Source organism: Leptonychotes weddellii, chromosome 1 (genome assembly GCF_054177405.1).
Source record: "Leptonychotes weddellii isolate Sample4059 chromosome 1, ASM5417740v2, whole genome shotgun sequence".
NCBI lineage: Eukaryota > Metazoa > Chordata > Mammalia > Carnivora > Phocidae > Leptonychotes > Leptonychotes weddellii.
In genome coordinates this window covers 128405673-128423229 of record NC_138369.1, presented here as the reverse complement: position 1 = coordinate 128423229, position 17557 = coordinate 128405673, and the positions used below count along the sequence as shown (strand labels likewise).

The following is a 17557-nucleotide window of genomic DNA, read 5'->3' as shown; positions in this document are numbered from 1 at the left end:
GAGAGCATGAGAGGGAGGAGGGTCAGAGGGAGAAGCAGACTCCCTGCCAAGCAGGGAGCCCGACGCAGGACTCGATCCCGGGACTCCAGGATCATGACTTGAGCTGAAGGCAGTCGCTTAACCAACTGAGCCACCCAGGCGCCCAAGAGACATTTTTTTAAACTTCCATTTATCGAATACGTACTCCTGGCCAGGTACAGCACTATGCACGCACTACCTTATTTAGGCTTTACGTTGGCCCAGTGAAAACAAGTATACACATATCATTTTACACATGAGGAAATGGAGGGGAAGGGACAAAGATGAAGGTATTCTGTTCTCTGAGGGGTCTTTCTCCTTGGTCATCAGTTTCAGAGACAACTGAGCACGCAGGTTCTCCCGTGCACACAAACCTCATCAGCCTCCCCCTAAGGAGAGGCTTGGCTCAGCTGTGGCTGAAAACTTGGCCCATGGGGAGGGAGAGCAGAGACACTAACCCCTGGTTCCTTTCCCTTAGGGTGACATCTCATTAGCCTTTTGAAGAAGATGAAGTCACACAGAGGAATGGACAAAAATTATAAACAGTTAGGAAAAGATGAAGTTGGATTTTAAAAACAAAGTTTATTGGGCATAAAAGTGTTATAAAATGTGACTTAGTCATACAGGTGTTTTAGTTACATGATCTTGGAATTTGCATTCGTGGCTTTATCAGGCTGACAGAATTTTCTTTCCTTGTTTTCCTTTCTACATTTTGTAGGAGGGAATGATGATTAAGGGAAGGATTAACCCCATACAGCCCTACCTTAATTTATCTGCACAGCGCTTATAGTCATATGATATTTTTCTTATTTACTTATTTCTCCCCACTGAAGTGTGAGCTCCGTGAACGTGGGTTCCTATCTGCCATGTTCTCCTCTCTATCACTATTATCCAGAATAGTGCTTGGCACATATTAGGTGCTTAAAATGAATGAAGCTAAGCACACCACAGAAAACCTAGCATTTTAAAAAGATGATTTAAAAACAATGTAACGGCTGGGCAAGGTTCACCCCAGCATTCACTCTGGATGTAAGTGTAGGCATGTGGCTTACATTTTAAGAAAATATTACTAACATCCTTCCAGTGCCAAGCCAAAGCTGTCTTTTAATAAATTAAAGACACACACACACACATTGCCCTCTAATGGTAGTGGGGGCTTTTTGTTTTTAATTTTAGCAGGAATAGTTAAATATCCTAGTTCCCTTAAGATGGAACTATGGCTGTGGGTAATGGCAGAGTCAAGGAGTAGCCGGGGAGGGACTTCAAGATGTACAATGCATTTGCTATATGTGTTGAAGACAATTCTCCTGGCTACCACCCTTTCCCCAACCTTTCCAGCCAGATTGCTGCCCCCAGCACTCTTATTCTGGAGTCCGACAGGTTAACTTGGCTGTAGGAGGGTAGGCCTGCCCAGAGGCCAAGTCAGGAAGATAGTGACATGGCTTGCTTGCTAGGGCCAGCTGGAACCCAAAGGGGGGTGACTCCTCATATGGCAGTTGTCCTTTATTTGTCTGATTTTTCAACTTGGCCTCTTCCTCTTTTGCCTGTTTCCTGTTCCCGGCTCCTCTCACAGGTGGAAATGTCAAAAGTTGAAAGTTTAAAATATGTCAACCCATTATATCAAAACTATGTCCCCAAAGGTTAAAAAAAATGTTAATCCTTTTATCAGATGGGCTACCAGGTGTCAAAGTATAGTTTAAAAAAATGTAAAAACCCGTAGCTCTCATACCAATATAAAATGAACACATGTCTGAGACTTATTAACTTATTGATGAAGGGGACCAATGAGATGGTAAAACTGGTTCAAAAAATATTTTGAAGAAGTAAGAATTTGTAGGCTTTCACAAAGGAATGTTAGAATAAGATTGTTAGGTTAATGTCCTAGAGGCAAATAAACCTATTGATTACATTCTCTACTGGACAGAAATTTTTTAATTAACGTGTAAATGCACAGTATCTGGGCTTTAATCAAATAGTAAGTAGCCATGTCAAACATAGATACATTATCCTAGAAAATTAGGAATCCTCAGGAAAGCTTTTAAATAATGCTGGCAGTATAATAATGAAAAAGATGCATGGCCCTCATCTTTTCCCTTATTTGTAAGTTTTGGATAATTTTTTAACACAAGTCTTTATATTTTTCATATATATATATATTTTATATAACTTAATAAAATTTTTAATATAAAGCTTGTATACACTTCTACTGTTAGTCTTTTCCCTGTTTTGGAGTGTTAGTACTTCTCAAATGGTAAACAGTGGATATGAGAGGGAGACAACATAATCTCCCCAAATTTCTTTTGTTGTAAGTTGATAACTCATTTCAGGGTGAGAGTGTTTGGTATAGAGCAGAGGGAAAAGAGGTCAAGTGAGGGAAGAGATTAAGTTTTGGGTAAAATGAACTTTTGAAGACTATATTAGGATTTTAATGTATCCATTCTATTTTGTGGTTAATTATCAGAAATAATGGATACCTTTGAGTTTCTTGTCAGTGGAGAATGCATCCAATCAGACATGTGAAGATTATGTAGTACTCACTATCTAAAAACAGGAAAGAAAGACAGTGGAATCAACAAATATTTAACAGTACTGATGACAGATGCTTGGCTCTGGTTAAAATTTCCTTTTAAGTATTGAAGCATATGGTTAAAGTCAAGAAGGCAGTCCTAATCGAATTTGCTAATCTAGGAGTTCTTACCGGAAACTCAAAGGCTCCTATACCCCTAATCATACAGTAGGGTGTCCATATTTAGGTTAGGAACAAGGAGCATCGGGATGTCTGGGTGGCTCAGCTGATTAAGCGTCTGCCTTTGGCTTAGGTCATAATCCCAGGGTCCTGGGATCATCGGGCTCCCTGCTCGGCGGGAAGCCTGCTTCTCCTTCTGCCTGCCGCTCCCCCTGCTTGTGCTCTCTCTCTCTCTCTGACAAATAAATAAAATCTTAAGAAAAAAAAAAAAAGGAACAAGGAGCATTCATTCAAAGAATATCCTGCCTGTCTTGAACATGTATTACCATTTTTTTGTTTGTTTGCTTCTGGTAGAACAAGAACTTTTTCTGACTTAAAAAAAACAACAACTAATCTTTTATCACTTTTTTTCCTCCATACTTTTTCTCTTCCTTTTTCTACACATCCACTATTAATTCTGTCCTTTTACATTTTCTTCTTTAAATTACTGATGCTGTTGTCCCAAACCATAGTAAGCATTTTATACCTACCCAATGCTTTTAGGATCTGGCTGATTTTCTTCTGCTCTCTGCCTCTCGTCAGTGTTCCCAGGACCTTTCAACATTTGAGCCATTGCTCCTCCAGAAGGTAATTTCACAAGAGTCCATAACTCCAGGTGTTATATGCTAGGGTTCTGGCTCCATCTTTCTGTGATTCTCTCTGTTCTGCTCTCATTAAATGATTAGTGTTATCCTCAGGCTGCCAACAGTATTTCCAGGTGTCACATCCAGATATAACCATGTCCAGAGAACTAGAGGGGACTTTTCTTTTCTCCAACAAATAGAGAACAATTTTTCCACAAGTCCTTGTAGATCCTCTACACATGTCATTGGCTATTACTGAGTAACACACCCATCTCTAAGCCAATCATAGACAAAGAAATGGGACCACTGGGAATTACTGAGACCAATCAAAATTTGCCTCTGGATCTGTGACTTATGTGGGAGCAGTTATACATAAAGAAATAATATTGGGTCTCTGCAGGCAATGAAGAAGGGGAAAAGGATATTGGGTAGGTAATTCACAGTATCTGCTGTAGTGTGAAATGGTGAACCATTGAGGCAAGGACTTTTATAGCCATAAAAGCTAAAATTTTTGAGCTTGAAGGTGGTTGTTAATTCAGTCATCAACATTCTTACCAATTTGACCACCAGAAGTAATTTTGCTTGTTTTTAGGGCAGAGGAGGTAAGGATGGGGGACATCCTTTTTAGCTTGTAACTCCTAGATTGTAGATTTTCGTTCAACCCCCACATTCTACTTTCTCCATCTATGTTGAACACATCCAACATTACCCTTCCATTTTAACAAAAGTTCTTCTGCTCACCTCTCATTTTCACCCCACTTCCTCACTCTCTCCTCTAGCTCCTCCTTACTATAATTAGGTAGATGGCTCTGCCAGGTTCATTAAGAAGAAGACCTAAATCGTAAACTGCAACTTGCTCCTGCCATCCTAACTGGTCCATATCAGTCTTCTGGTTCTTCCATCTCTTTTAAAGCCAGATGTCCTTTTCAGACCTCCTGGAGAGCTTCCATAGAGTAAGTACTCAAGAATTGTCTTTCAAATGAATGCCTTTATTCCATCCCTTCTCCAATCTTTTTCAATTTCCATCTCTTATGTGTGTTTAGAGAAGTTTTACACGTATCTTTAACCCTCTTGTTCATTCTTAGAAAAAATGATCTGATGACATTAATTCTATTCTGTTTCCTATTTTTTTTAAAGATTTTATTTCTGTATTTATTTTAGAGAGAGAGAGTGAGCACTAGTTGGGGAGGAGCAGAGGGGGAGAGGGAGGAAGGGAAAGAATCTTCTGTACACTCCACACTGAATGCTGAGCAAGGAGCCCAAGGCAGGGGAGGGGGGCTTGATCTCACGACCCTGAGATCATGACCTGAGCCAAAACCAAGAGTCAGATGCTTAACCATCTGAGCCACCCAGGTGCCCCCCCTATTTTTTAATAGCTTTATTGAGGTAAACCATACATACCTAAATATATATACACCATAAAATTCACCTGTTTTTAAGTGCAGAGATCAAATATTTTTAGTGAATTTACAGAATTGTGCAAATGTCACGAAATCTGGTTTTAGAGTGTTTCCATCGCCCCCATCATCCACTGACCCATGTGCAGTCAATTCCCATTCCTCAGCCTCAGCCTCAGGCAACCACTAGTCTGCTTTCCGTCTCTATAGAGTTGCCTTTTTGGCTTTTTCATATAAATGGATCATATGATACGTAGTTTTTTTGTCTGGCTTCTTTCATTTAACATAATGTTTTATTGCTGAACACTATTCTATCATGTAGATATTACACTTTTGTTTCTTCCCTTGCCAACTGATGGATAATTGAAGTGTTTCCCTTTTTAGGCTGTTATGAACATTCAAGTACATTCTTTGGGTGGACATATGTCTTTATTTTTCTTGCATAGATTCCAGGGGTGGAACTACTGGGTAGTATAGTAAGTTTATGTGTAACTTTTTTTTTTTTTTAAAGATTTTATTTATTTATTTGAGAGAGAGAATGAGAGACAGAGAGCACGAGAAGGGAGAGGGTCAGAGGGAGAAGCAGACCCCCTGCTGAGCAGGGAGCCCGATGTGGGACTCGATCTGGGACTCCAGGATCATGACCTAGCCGAAGGCAGTCACTTAACCAACTGAGCCACCCAGGCGCCCTTTTTTTTTTTTTTTTTTTTTAAGATTTCACTTATCCATTTGAGAGAGAGAGAGAGCACAAGTGGGGGCGGGAGGAGGAGAGAGGCAGAGGGAGAGGGAGAAGCAGACTCCCTGCTGAGCAGGGAGCCCAGATGCAGGGCTGATCCCAGGACCCCGAGATCATGACCTGAGCCAAAGGCAGATGCTTAACTGACTGAGCCACCCAGGTGCCCCAGTTTATATGTAACTTTTTCAGAAACTGCCAAACTGTTTTCTGAAATGGCTCAGTCATTTTATGTTCCCACCAACAATGTTCCAATTTGTCTATATCCTCATTAACATTTCTAATCATCTTTTTTTATTATAGACATTCTAATGGGTGTGAAGTACTATCTCATTATAGTTTTAATTTGCTTTTTTTTTTTTTTTGAGTAGGCTCCATACCCAATGTGGGGCTTGAACTCACAGCCCTGAGATCAAGAGTCCTATGCTTTACCGACTGAGCCAGCCAGTTGCCCCTGTTAATTTGCATTTCTTTAATGGCTGATGATGTTGAACATTTTTTCAAGTGCTTATGAACAATTTGCATATCTTCTTTGGTGAAATGTCTATGTAAGTCTTTTGTTCATTTTTTTTAAAGATTTTATTTATTTATTGAGTTGGACGCTTAACCGACGGAGCCACCCAGGCATCCATCTTTTGTTCATTTTTAAACTGGGTTCTTTCTTTTATTATTGAGTTGTAAGAGTTGTTTTTTTTTTTTTTAAGATATTATTTTTAGGGCCCCTGGGTGGTTCAGTTGGTTAAGTGTCTGCCTTTGGCTCAGGTCATGATCCCGGGGTCCTGGGATCGAGTCTCAGCAGGCTCCCTACTCAGTGGGGAGTCTGCTTCTCCCTCTGCCCCTCTTCCCACTCATTCTCTCAATCTCTCTCTCTTACTCAAATAAATAAATAAAATTTAAAAATTTTTTATTTTTTTAAAAAGATTTTATTTATTTATTTAACAGAGAGAGAGACAGCCAGCGAGAGAGGGAACACAAGCAGAGGGAGTGGGAGAGAGAGAAGCAGGCTTCCCGCTGAGCAGGGAGCCCTATGCCGGGCTCGATCCCAGGACCCTGGGACCATGACCTGAGCGGAAGGCAGATGCTTAACAACTGAGCCACCCAGGTGCCACAAAAGATTTTATTTCTAAGTAATCTCTACCCTGAGATCAAGAGTTGAATACTCCATTGACTGAGCCAGCCAGGCGTCCCAAATTGTAAGAGTTCTCTTTTTTTTTTTAAGATTTTATTTATTTATTTGACAGAGAGATAGAGAGAGAGCACAAGTAGGCAGAGAAGCAGGCAGAGGGAGAGGGAGAAGCAGGCTCCCCACAGAGCAGGGAGCCCGATGCAGGGCTCAGTACCAGGACCCTGGGATCATGACCTGAGCCAAAGGCAGCCGCTTAACCGACTAAGCCACCCAGGCGCCCAAGAGTTCTCTTTATATGCTGGATACAAGTGCTTTTTCAGCTATAATCTGTGGATATTTTCTTTCAGTCTGTTTTATGTTCTCAACGTTGTCTTCAGAGTACAAAATTTCTAAATTTTGAGGAAGTCCAATATATACATTTTTTCCTTTTATAAATCAGGTTTTTGGTGTCAATTCAAAGATCTCTTTGCCTAAACCTAGTGTTATGCACTGAATGGTTTTTGTTTTTTTAAAAAGATTTTATTTATTTATTTGACAGAGAGAGAGACAGCAAGAGAGGGAACACAAGCAGGGGGAGTGGAAGAGGGAGAAGCAGGCTTCCTGCCGAGCAGGGAGCCCAATCCCAGGACCCTGGGATCATGACCTGAGCCGAAGGCAGACGCTTAACCGACTAAGCCACCCAGGTGCCCCTATGCACTGAATGTTTATGTCCTCCCAAAATTTATATGCTGAAGCCCTAAACCCCAAAGTGATGGTATTATAAGGTAGGGCCTTTGGGAGGTAATTAGACTTAGAGGGAGTTGTAAGGGTGGAGCTCTCATGAATGGGATTAGTGCCCTCAAAATGAGTCATGAAAGGGCTGGCTTGCTATGCTCTGCAAGTGGGTAGCTTGCAACATGGAAGAGGTCCTTACCAGAAACTGATCAGGCTGGTATGGTATTTTGTTATAACAGCCTGAAGTGAGACACCAAGGTCATAAAGATTTTCTCCTTTATTTTCTTCTAAAAGCTATATCGTTTTAGCTTTTTTTTTTTTTTTTTTCAGTTTTAGCTTTCTCATTTAGGTCTATGATCCTACGTTTTCTTCATAATATCCTGCAATTTCTTTTTCTTTTTTTTCTTAAGATTTTATTTATTTATTTGTCAGAGAGAGAGAGAGCACAAGCAGGGGGTGTGGCAGGCAGAGGGAGAAGCAGGCTCCTCGCTGAGCAGGGAGCCCGATGCGGGGCTTGATCCCAGGACCCTGGGATCATGACCTGAGCTGAAGGCAGACGTTTAACTGACTGAGCCACCCAGGCGTCCCTATCCTGCAATTTCTATCCAATCACTCCCTTTAATCTTCATTCTTGAATATCAACAGCGACCTAGTTGCCAAATCCAATGACCTTTCCTCAATTTTCATCTACTCATTTTGTCAAAATATTAGATAGATGATGAAATAATTACAAAAAAACCTGAGTGAAATAATTACAAAAAAACCTGAGTAAAATAATTGCAAAAGTGCAAGGGAGCAGATCTGGTGAACCTCTCAGGACATAATGTTTAAGGTGACCACTCACAGTACCTTGACATACAGGGTACTTGATTACACACTTGTTGAATTGGTACTCAATTCTTATGCTGACCCAGGGATTTATATACAATCTTTGTGAAGACTACAGTACATTAAGTACACTAAGAGATCCAAACTGAATTTTATTTCCAGGCTTACATGTGAACAAACCTACGCCTCTCAATGAACCAGAGATCCTTAGGGATCCAACAGACAGAATAACCCAGAGCCAAACCGAACTTTAAGGGCAGGTCTCAAAGTATTGAGTTTCACAGGCTGAGCATGTCTAGTCTAGTTCAGTCTAGTCTAGAATCAGACTAGAGCCAGATCTGCTCTAAAGGGTGCAGTAGTGGGGAAAGGGTTAGATTTATCTAACAACTAGGTGAGCTATAATTTGGTTAGATATGGTATTAGGTAAAGAAAGACAAAGCGATGTTTTATTGTTTTAATATGGCAAGGTCTTATGCATGTTTACAGACTGTAGAGAATGAGCCAGAAGGGAATGAAGCTGAAAATGAGGAAGAGGCAGAGAGAGAGAGAAAGAATATTGCTGAGGCCAGGTCACAAGAGATGATGGGATCCAGAGCCCTCTAGGGAAGCCAAATTCTCTGCAGAGTTGGAATTGAGTGAAGTTGAGGAGAGAATTTTCCCTTTACTTTTACACTCTGGTATCTGTCTAAATTTTAAGATAATGGGTATTGACTATGTATTCATTTTATAATGGAAAAAATTTGAAAGAGCTCAGAATTTGGTTTAGATAAGATACATAAAAAAAAACCTGTTCAGCTCACATGATCTCCCCCTCCTGCTTTAGTCAGTACCTCTAGCTTATATATGCTAGTTTTCTTGTTTTGCAAAACTATGTTAATATCTCAAAGGCAAAAGTTATGGCTCATTTTGTATCTTACTGTAGCTCTTCATTTAGTGAACACAAGATGTGCTCAATAAACATCAAAAAACACAGATTGGGAAAGTGTGCTACAGATGACATTAATATAATCAAAAGATAGCTATTTTGATACATATGGGAACTTGTATATGATAAAGCATGCACTTTAAAATCATTGAGGGAAATATAGGTAATTCAGTATACAGTAGTGTTGGGAGAGTTCGATGTGCATCTGGGAAAAAGTAAAGTTGGGATTCACATCTTGTATTTTGTACCAAAATAAATTCCTGTGTAGAAAAAATCATGGGATTAAAAAAAAAAAAAGCTTGGGGTGAGGAATGCCTCTCTAAATATGACAAAAATGCAGAAGCACAGAGAAAAATATTGATCAATTTGACTTGAAAAAAAATCTGCCTGGAAAAAATATCATAAACAAAGTCAAAACACAAATGAAAAATGTGAAAATATCTGCAACTCATATCACAGACCAAGGACTATTTTCCTTAATAAAGAACTTCTTTTTTTATTTTTATTTATTTATTTATTTATTTTTTAAAGATTTTATTTATTTATTTGACAGAGAGAGAGACAGCGAGAGAGGGAACACAAGCAGGGGGAGTGGGAGAGGGAGAAGCAGGCTTCCCGCCGAGCAGGGAGCCCGATGCGGGGCTCGATCCCAGGACCCTGGGATCATGACCTGAGCTGAAGGCAGACGCTTAACGACTGAGCCACCCAGGCGCCCCAAGAACTTCTTTTTTTAAAGATTTATTTATTTGACAGAGAGAGAGAGTACAAGCAGGGGGAGTGGCAAGCAGAGGGAGAGGCAGAAGCAGACTCCATGCTGAGCAGGGAGCCCACTGCGGGGCTCGATCTCAGGACCTCGGGATCATGACCCGAGCTAAAGGCAGACACTTAACCGACTGAGCCACCCAAGTGCCCCAATGAAGAACTTTTTACAAATCAGTAAGAAAAAGACCAGTAACACAATAGAAAAATGAGCAAATGATGTGATATCATAAAAAAATTGTTAAGTGTATGAAAATGCTCAATTGCACTCATAATAAAAGAAATTCAAATTAATACAAGATACCATTTTTAAATTATAAAATTGGCAAAGATCAACAAGTTTGAGAACACTGTCTGTTGATGAGCATGTGGGGAAAACAGGTACCCTCATGTACTGCCGAATGTTTATAAAGGTGGTACAACCTTCATTGAAGTACTATGCATTGGTAAAATACATTCCACCTTCATCTCCTACCATTTTTCTCTTGCTCAATCTATATTAGCCACATCTATGGCCTTGCTCTTCCTCAAGTAAGCCAAGCACACTCCACCCCTGGGGGCCCACACACCTACCTTTCTCTACTACTCATGAAATGCATATCGCTTTTTCCTTACCTCCTTCAAGTCTTTACTCAAATGTCCCACCTCTACAGTGAGGCATTCTCTGATTGCTGTCAAAAAAAGTGGCTTCCAGGGCGCCTGAGTGGCTCAGTTGGTTAAGCGACTGCCTTCGGCTCAGGTCATGGTCCTGGAGTCCCGGGATCGAGTTCCGCATCGGGCTCCCTGCTCGGCAGGGAGTCTGCTTCTCCCTCTGACCCTCCTCCCTCTCATGCTCTCTGTCTCTCATTCTCTCTCACAAATAAATGAAATCTTAAAAAAAAAAAAAAAAAAAGGCAAAAAAAGTGGCTTCCAAACCCCTCCATTATTCTCTTTTTACCATGTTTTTAATTCCAAGCACTTATCATGTGACATTATTCTATGTATTTACGTTTATTGTCTGTCCTCTCCCACTAGATTGGAAACCTTATAAAGGCAAGGACTTTGTTGTGTATACTGCTACATACCCAGACTCCAGAATAATACAGGCTCAGCATGTAACAGGTGTTCATGAATGAATGGATGAATGAACTTCTTTGAAAGACAAGTTAGCAATATCTATTAAAATTTAGAATAGACATACCCAGCAATTCCCTTCTAGTCATAACTTACAGTTTTACAAATGTGCAAAACAGAGGATGTACAAGGTTATTTGCTGTGACACTGTTTGTAATAGTGAAAGGAAAAACAACCTAAGGACAACTTTTAAAATATACCATCTACATCTGTACATTGGAATACTATGTAGATACAGAAGAATCTCTGATCCTGAAAATTTTTTTGCTACCTTTGGCAAATGTACATATGACGCATGACCACTGTAAGCCCTGGTGATACCACTGTAAGAATGATCCCTTTGGTTGATGTTCTGGCCTTGACGAGGTGTTGCGGTCTGGTAGAGCGAGCTCCGGAGGTGTCTGGAGGAATTCCAGTGTTTGCTGCGGTAACCTTATCAGCCCGCCAAGATGGCGATGCAAGTGGCCAAGAGGGCGAATGGGGAACACACCCGAAACTAGAGGAACAGCTTATGTGGTCTATGAAGACATCTTTGATGCCAAGAATGCATGTGATCACCTTTCAGGATTCAATATTTGTAACAGATACCTGGTGGTTTTGTACTATAATGCCAACAGGGCATTTCAGAAGATGGACACAAAAAAGAAGGAAGAGCAGTTGAAGCTTCTCAAGGAGAAATATGGCATCAACACAGATCCACCAAAATAAATGTTCTCTGCATTTTCATTTTAGACTAAAACCCATAAATGACCACCATCACCCTTTTCTTATTTTTAATTAATGCTGAATGTTGTAATTTCTTATTCGAGATTCAAAAGGACCTGCTTGAAACTTTGATACGTATTAGAATATGTTATGTGAATAAATTTGTAACTTTTTGTAAAAAAAAAGAAGATTGATCCCTTTCATGGGGCTTTTAATGGTAAAGAGAGTAGGGATGAACAGGTAGAAAGAGTGAGTAATTTTTACACTTTTATTTAGTAAGTATTAATCTCCTTGCAGAAAACATAGAATATCTGCCAATTAAACAATATTCTAACAAGAAGAAAGATGTATCTGTACACATATAACCTGGTTCAACAAAGATCTTCTCTTTGTAGATCCAAACTCATGAATAGGCCTAAACTGGCGATGCCTATTATTCATTCATTATGACTAGATTTCCCATTTTACAAACAAACCTCCTTATTTATGGGAAGAGCTTCAGGGTTTCAGAAGATCTTTAGTACAGGTTTCCTGATTCCTGGAGCTGCAGAATTCCCCTGCTGTCCATCAAATGACATCCACTTGCAGCTGCAGGGCATTCTGTAGGGCTACTCTCCTACTCTGGAGTTAAAATACATATATATACATATACTCCGGAGTTAAAGACAAAATGCACACAGGATAATCCCCTGGTAACCATACACGCCTTCCAATCTTACCAAACTATAATATGCTTACTGTCCCTCAAATAAAATGTTCTAATCCCTATCTCTATACCACTACCCATCCCCCCCCCTTTTTTCTCCCAGCTTCTCTCATCTGGAATTCTATATAAACTTCTACCCAAACACCACCATTTTGAGGGCCAGGCAAAGTCCCATCTCTCTACTAAAGGACAAAGTCTTCCCTGACTATTCTAACCCTATGGTCATCTAGGCTCTGACCCTCTTTAACTTTTATTAAGCATCTGGCTCTAATCTTTTTGCTGCCTAATTCTGTTAATTAGCTTTTCACAAGCTTTTGAGTTATCTTCCAATTAGATTGTAAGCTCCTTAAAGGCAGACTCCTATATTCTGGTTTTCGTATCTTCCTCATGCATCTACATAGTAGATACTGTACATGTCCTGGTTTTGAAAAGTAACCTGGTCAATCCAAACTTGACCCAACATGTACATTTAGTGTTCTTTACAGATTTTTCTAGAACCATGTTCATACATCCTTTGTATAGACATGGATTTTCTGCTAGCCCAATCAATTCTTTGAGTTTTTGATATCAGAACTCGTCAGCGGACTCTGTGTCCCAGCCACAAGACTGCAGTTGTTCATCCTGTGGGAACTCAACTTCGATGTCATAAATGAAATTCGGATCATCCTTCTTCTTTTGATTTTTCTCAAAAAGTTCATCCATGATGCTCTTTCGCTTAGCAAGTTCCTTATCATCTAGTTTGTTCAGGTCTTCCTCAGGATCAATTGTTGTTTCCCGTTGAATTTGTTCCATTGTTTCTGCCAAACTCTGCCCCCACAAGTAACCTCGTAAAAAACTGAATAACTTCTCTAGCTGCCTCAGGGACACTTGTTCCAGGTAATTCTTGTGTCGCGGATTATTCTTTAATTGTTCAGCAGCTCTGTTGCAATCTAGGAGGGAAAAATGAAACTATATACCACACACAACAGATACACTGCAAACTACTGAAAGCATTATCTGCTGTGAGAGCCAAGTAGCTAAGTGGCTTTTTCAGAATGAATTATTTTCCAGAACTATCATTCCTTTATATCGAGCTTTGAGTGTGGTGGGGGGAGGAGGGTGCATTTTTTATTTCCTTAACTTAAAATCACTTTGAGGAGATGTTAAACACTTGCAACTGGAGAAAACATTTGAGATGAAAAGGATTTATTAGTTTTAGATATTAGTACTGGTACTAAGAAAAAATCAAGACTACAAATAAAAAACACATTTGGAGGGAGAGAAGGGATTCAGTATGATTGAATAATGCTATCTCATTTAACCCATATTACAATTCTGAAAGGGTGGGATTATCAATTTCCATTTACAGATCAGGAAATTGAAGCTCACTGACAAGAAGTAATTTAGCTGGGGCTCACCTATCTACCCTGATAGTCATGATTTGAACCTAGGACTGTCTAACTCTGAAGGCCATGCCGCTCTGTTATGAGACTGAAATCATTCTTACTACGTGATTTAGAGAACATTTAAGATAGGAGGCAAGATAAAACATGAGGTACCTGAAAACTTCGAAAAGTTTCGGACTGGCATGATGCGTTGGCGACTTTTCCCCTTCATTTCATTCTCATAGATTAAGATAATAGCTGGAGGCTGGAACCTAATTCCACATTTCTTGGCAGTGCACATCATTCTCACATACACTTCAGGGTAAATCAGAGGAAATCTGATGAAAATGTGTTAGTCACATAATAACTTCCTGCTAAAGGGGGAAAAAAAATATGTTTTGGATAAATCACACTCCCCAGTACCCCTCCTCCCCAGCAGATCTGGCTCTAGTCCAGTTCTAGAGTTGCATGCTCAGCCTGTCAATTTCAATACTTTGAGACCTACCCTGAAAGTTCAGTTTGGCCCTGAGGTTATCCTTAGTTGTTGGATCCCTGGTTCATTGAGGCGTGTAGGTTTGTTCACACATGAGCCTGGAAATGCAGTTCAGTCTGGACCTCTTAGTGTACTGCACTCTTAACCAAAGATATGTATACGAACCCCTAAGTCAGCCCAAGAATCAACTTAGAGGATCTTTTTAATTTACCAATTAAACAAGTATGTACACGTACCCTCTATGGCAAGATACTATGATTTTTTAACCTTAAACATTATGTCCTGAGAGGTTCACCAGACCACATCTGTCTCCTCTGCACATTCCCAATCATTTTACTCATCAGGTTTTTTATGATTACTTATTGAATCATTTATCTTCCCTTCTATTCTATATGCTGCAGGAGGGCAGGGAACATATCCATTGTTCACCAGAATTTCTCAGCAAAATACCATACATACTTGTTTAATGTACTAGGGGTGCCTGGGTGGCTCAGTCAGTTGAGGGGCCAACTCTTGGTTTGGCTCAGGTCATGATCTCAGGGTGAGCCTGAGCCCCGCACTGGGCTCTGCACTCAGCAAGGAGTCTGCTTCTCTCCCTCTCCCCCTCCCCTCACTTGCACACGCACTCACTCTCTCTCTAATAAATAAATAAATACAATCTTTAAAAAAAATTTAATTTAATGTACTAATATAAGATACAGCCCCTGTATATCCTTTAAGTGTTTATAGTCTATAAGTCTGATAAAAAATGCAGACCCAGTACAGATTCAACCTCTACATATACAAGGCAATAAAGTTTACATGGTTTTTATTTCAACTTATTTGTCTCACTATGTTTTCTCAGTTACAAGAAACACTGCTATTTTGCAGTTAACACTTTCTATTCCCTCTTCCTGGTGCCTAATGCCATAATACACTTAATAATAGGGATTGCTTTAGATAGGACTATGATATTCTCAGGAAGATTTGCAAATGTCAAGGAACCCAGAGGTAAAGCAGCATGGGGTGATGATATCTTCATAAACTTTATTCTGCTAGAGAATCACCATAGAAACATAGTACTTTGGAGAAGATTGGGGGTAGCATGGGGGAGGAGGAGGAGGAAACATATAAAATGATTACCCTTGATTCTTTCTTTTTTTTCTACACATATAGTTTTCTAGTATAGTATTTTTTATATTATACATCTATTTCCTGCCTTGTAAATTTAACAACTTATGTGATTTTGTCCTTAGATACTTTACTAAAATGCACATTTTTATGACTGTCAAGTGTTTTGTCCCATGGATATACCATTACCTATACTATTCACTCCTTATTGTTGGACGTCAGAATTTTTACTCTTAAGAAATTAATCAGAGGGTCACGTGGGTGGCTCAGTTGGTTAAGCATCAGCCTTCCACTCAGGTCATAATCCCAGGGTCCTGGGATCCAGCCCTGAATCAGGCTCCCTGCTCAGCGGGGAGCCTGCTTCTCTTTCTCCCTCTGCCTGCCTCTCTGCCTACTTGTGCTTTCTCTCTCTGTCAAATAAATGGATGAAATCTTAAAAAAAAAAAAAGAAAGAAAGAAAGAAAAAAAGAAATTAATAATAAAGAACTGCCTTTTCAAATTACTGTGCTCTGATCTGATGCAAACGATCCCACCCCATCCCCTTCTACAAATACTACTCCCAGTTCACGTCATTAAAATCTGGTCTGTTAGTAAGCTTTCTAGGAGATCCTACCGAGCACAATATAAATTCCACGCACTCAAGCAAATAAATGGCTGTATTCATGACTGATGTACGCAATTGATAACAATGTCGCTTTTTTGACTACAGAGTCTTTTTAAAATTTAACTTTTGGGGGCGCCTGGGTGGCTCAGTCGGTTAAGTTTCTGCCTCCGCTCTGGGATCGAACCCCGCATCGGGCTCCCTGCTCGGCAGGAAGCCTGCTTCTCCCTCTCCCACTCCTCCTGCTTGTGTTCCCTCTCTCGCTGTCTCTCTCTGTCAAATAAATAAATAAAATCTTTTAAAAAATTTAACTTTTATTTGTACTAAAGTAATTTTATATTGTTTAAAATGTAAAATAATTCTGATGATTTTAACAAAAAACTGTGGTCCTCTGCCTTTCCTCTCTTCATAGGCAACCAGTTTCAATTCTTTTGTTTCTTCCAAAATTTATCTCCGTATTTCTTTTTTTTTTTTTTAGATTTTATTTACTTATTTGACAGAGAAACAGCGAGAGCAGGAACACAAGCAGGGGGAGTGGGAGAGGGAGAAGCAGGCTTCCCGCTGAGCAGGGAGCCCGATGCGGGGCTCGATGCGGGGCTCGATCCCAGGACCCTGAGATCATGACCTGAGCCGAAGGCAGACGCTTAACGACTGAGCCACCCAGGCGCCCCTATCTCCATATTTCTTAATTTCATGCTTATACTGCTATTTTCAGTTTTCGATAGTACAGTCTGACATCTTTCTTCTTGCAGACACCGGTCCTAGCTTCAATCTGCACCTGGGCCTACTTACAGATTCAATTTAATTCATGAAGACAGACGATACATTGACCTAACTCTTCCTTCTAGGAATTAATACTTTTCTCCCCAGGAATCAGTGACTGCCATAATCTTGCTAAACATCCCCTGCAGCCCCTAAAAGTGTATGGATTTTGCCAACAGAGAGACGATCCTCTCCCTAACTCACGTCCCCGCTACTGCAAGACTGACTTTCTTACCCTTAAAGAAATACAGAAAGTGCATCTTCTGCAGGGGATGGTCTTAAAACCGCCGTGAGGGGTTTGTTTCCACCGAACTGTAGTGCACAGCGGAGCACTTAATTCGACTTTGAGGCCAGGCGGAGCCTGCCGCTGTAGGAAGAGGAGACAGCCATAAACCCGCAGACTTGACTGTAGGGTGAATTTCCCCGCAGAAAGGCCGTATCCGCAAGTACCTGGAAGTGGAGGTGGAGATAGGGAGCTCCCCGATACGGCTCGCAGGACTGCGCGGGGGTCTAGGTCTGGATGGGAGCCCAGGGAGTCGTTCCCACAGCAACAGCCCTGGCGTAAGTCACGGCGCGTGCGCCGCTCCTTGCCCCGCCCCCCGCCCCGACGGCGAGGGGCGGGGCGGCGAGGGAGCCACTAGGGTTGTCGCCTCCCGCAACGCCGGAAGCTTCGGGGGATTAGAGCTGCGGGGAGCCGGGGAACGGCAGGACCGCAGGCGCACGTACTGTCTTCCGTCACGGTCACTAACTCCGTGGCAGCACGCTCTAGGAGCGGCATAAGGCGTGCGCAGTCTCCTCAGTCCGCATTTCGTCCCCGCGCGCTCCTCTGGGGGGCGCGTTCTCCAGCGTCCTGGCTCCCAGGGCCGTGGGCGTCCGAGCGGTGGCCTGGCTGCT

General features: G+C 41.0%; 1 protein-coding gene and 1 long non-coding RNA gene across 10 annotated transcripts in view; one reads left to right on the top strand and one right to left on the bottom strand.

Moving 5' to 3' along the window:
• Positions 1-11815, top strand: part of LOC145723665 (uncharacterized) — a 15479-nt gene extending 3664 nt beyond the window's left edge. Inside the window, exon 2 of the long non-coding RNA XR_014148901.1 lies at positions 10824-11815. This is a non-coding gene — a long non-coding RNA (uncharacterized LOC145723665). The remainder of the gene's footprint in view (positions 1-10823) is intronic.
• Positions 11497-17250, bottom strand: CEP19 (centrosomal protein 19). 9 transcript variants are annotated; one of them, XM_031038614.2, is made up of 4 exons: positions 17114-17218; positions 16899-17030; positions 13872-14012; positions 11497-13262 (listed from the first exon to the last, which is right to left on the bottom strand). In XM_031038614.2, exons 2-4 carry the CDS (start codon positions 16921-16923, stop codon positions 12901-12903), a joined length of 528 nt encoding a protein of 175 aa, XP_030894474.1. In that variant the 5' UTR covers positions 16924-17030; positions 17114-17218; the 3' UTR covers positions 11497-12900. The 9 variants fall into 9 exon arrangements, with proteins under 9 accessions (XP_030894474.1, XP_030894475.1, XP_006742930.1 ...); XM_031038615.2 differs by lacking the exon at positions 16899-17030 and having other exon boundaries at positions 17114-17250; XM_006742867.3 differs by having other exon boundaries at positions 13872-14071; positions 16899-17246.
• Positions 17251-17557: the final 307 nt, after the last annotated feature.

Coding starts and splice junctions, on each gene's coding strand:
- CEP19 (XM_031038613.2), bottom strand. CDS start 16,923: ATGCACTTTCTGTATTTCTTTAAGG. Junction 14,013..16,898: donor CTTTCTGTATTTCTTTAAGG/GTAAGAAAGTCA, acceptor TTTACCCTGAAG/TGTATGTGAGAATGATGTGC. Junction 13,263..13,871: donor AAACTTTTCGAAGTTTTCAG/GTACCTCATGTT, acceptor TTTCCCTCCTAG/ATTGCAACAGAGCTGCTGAA.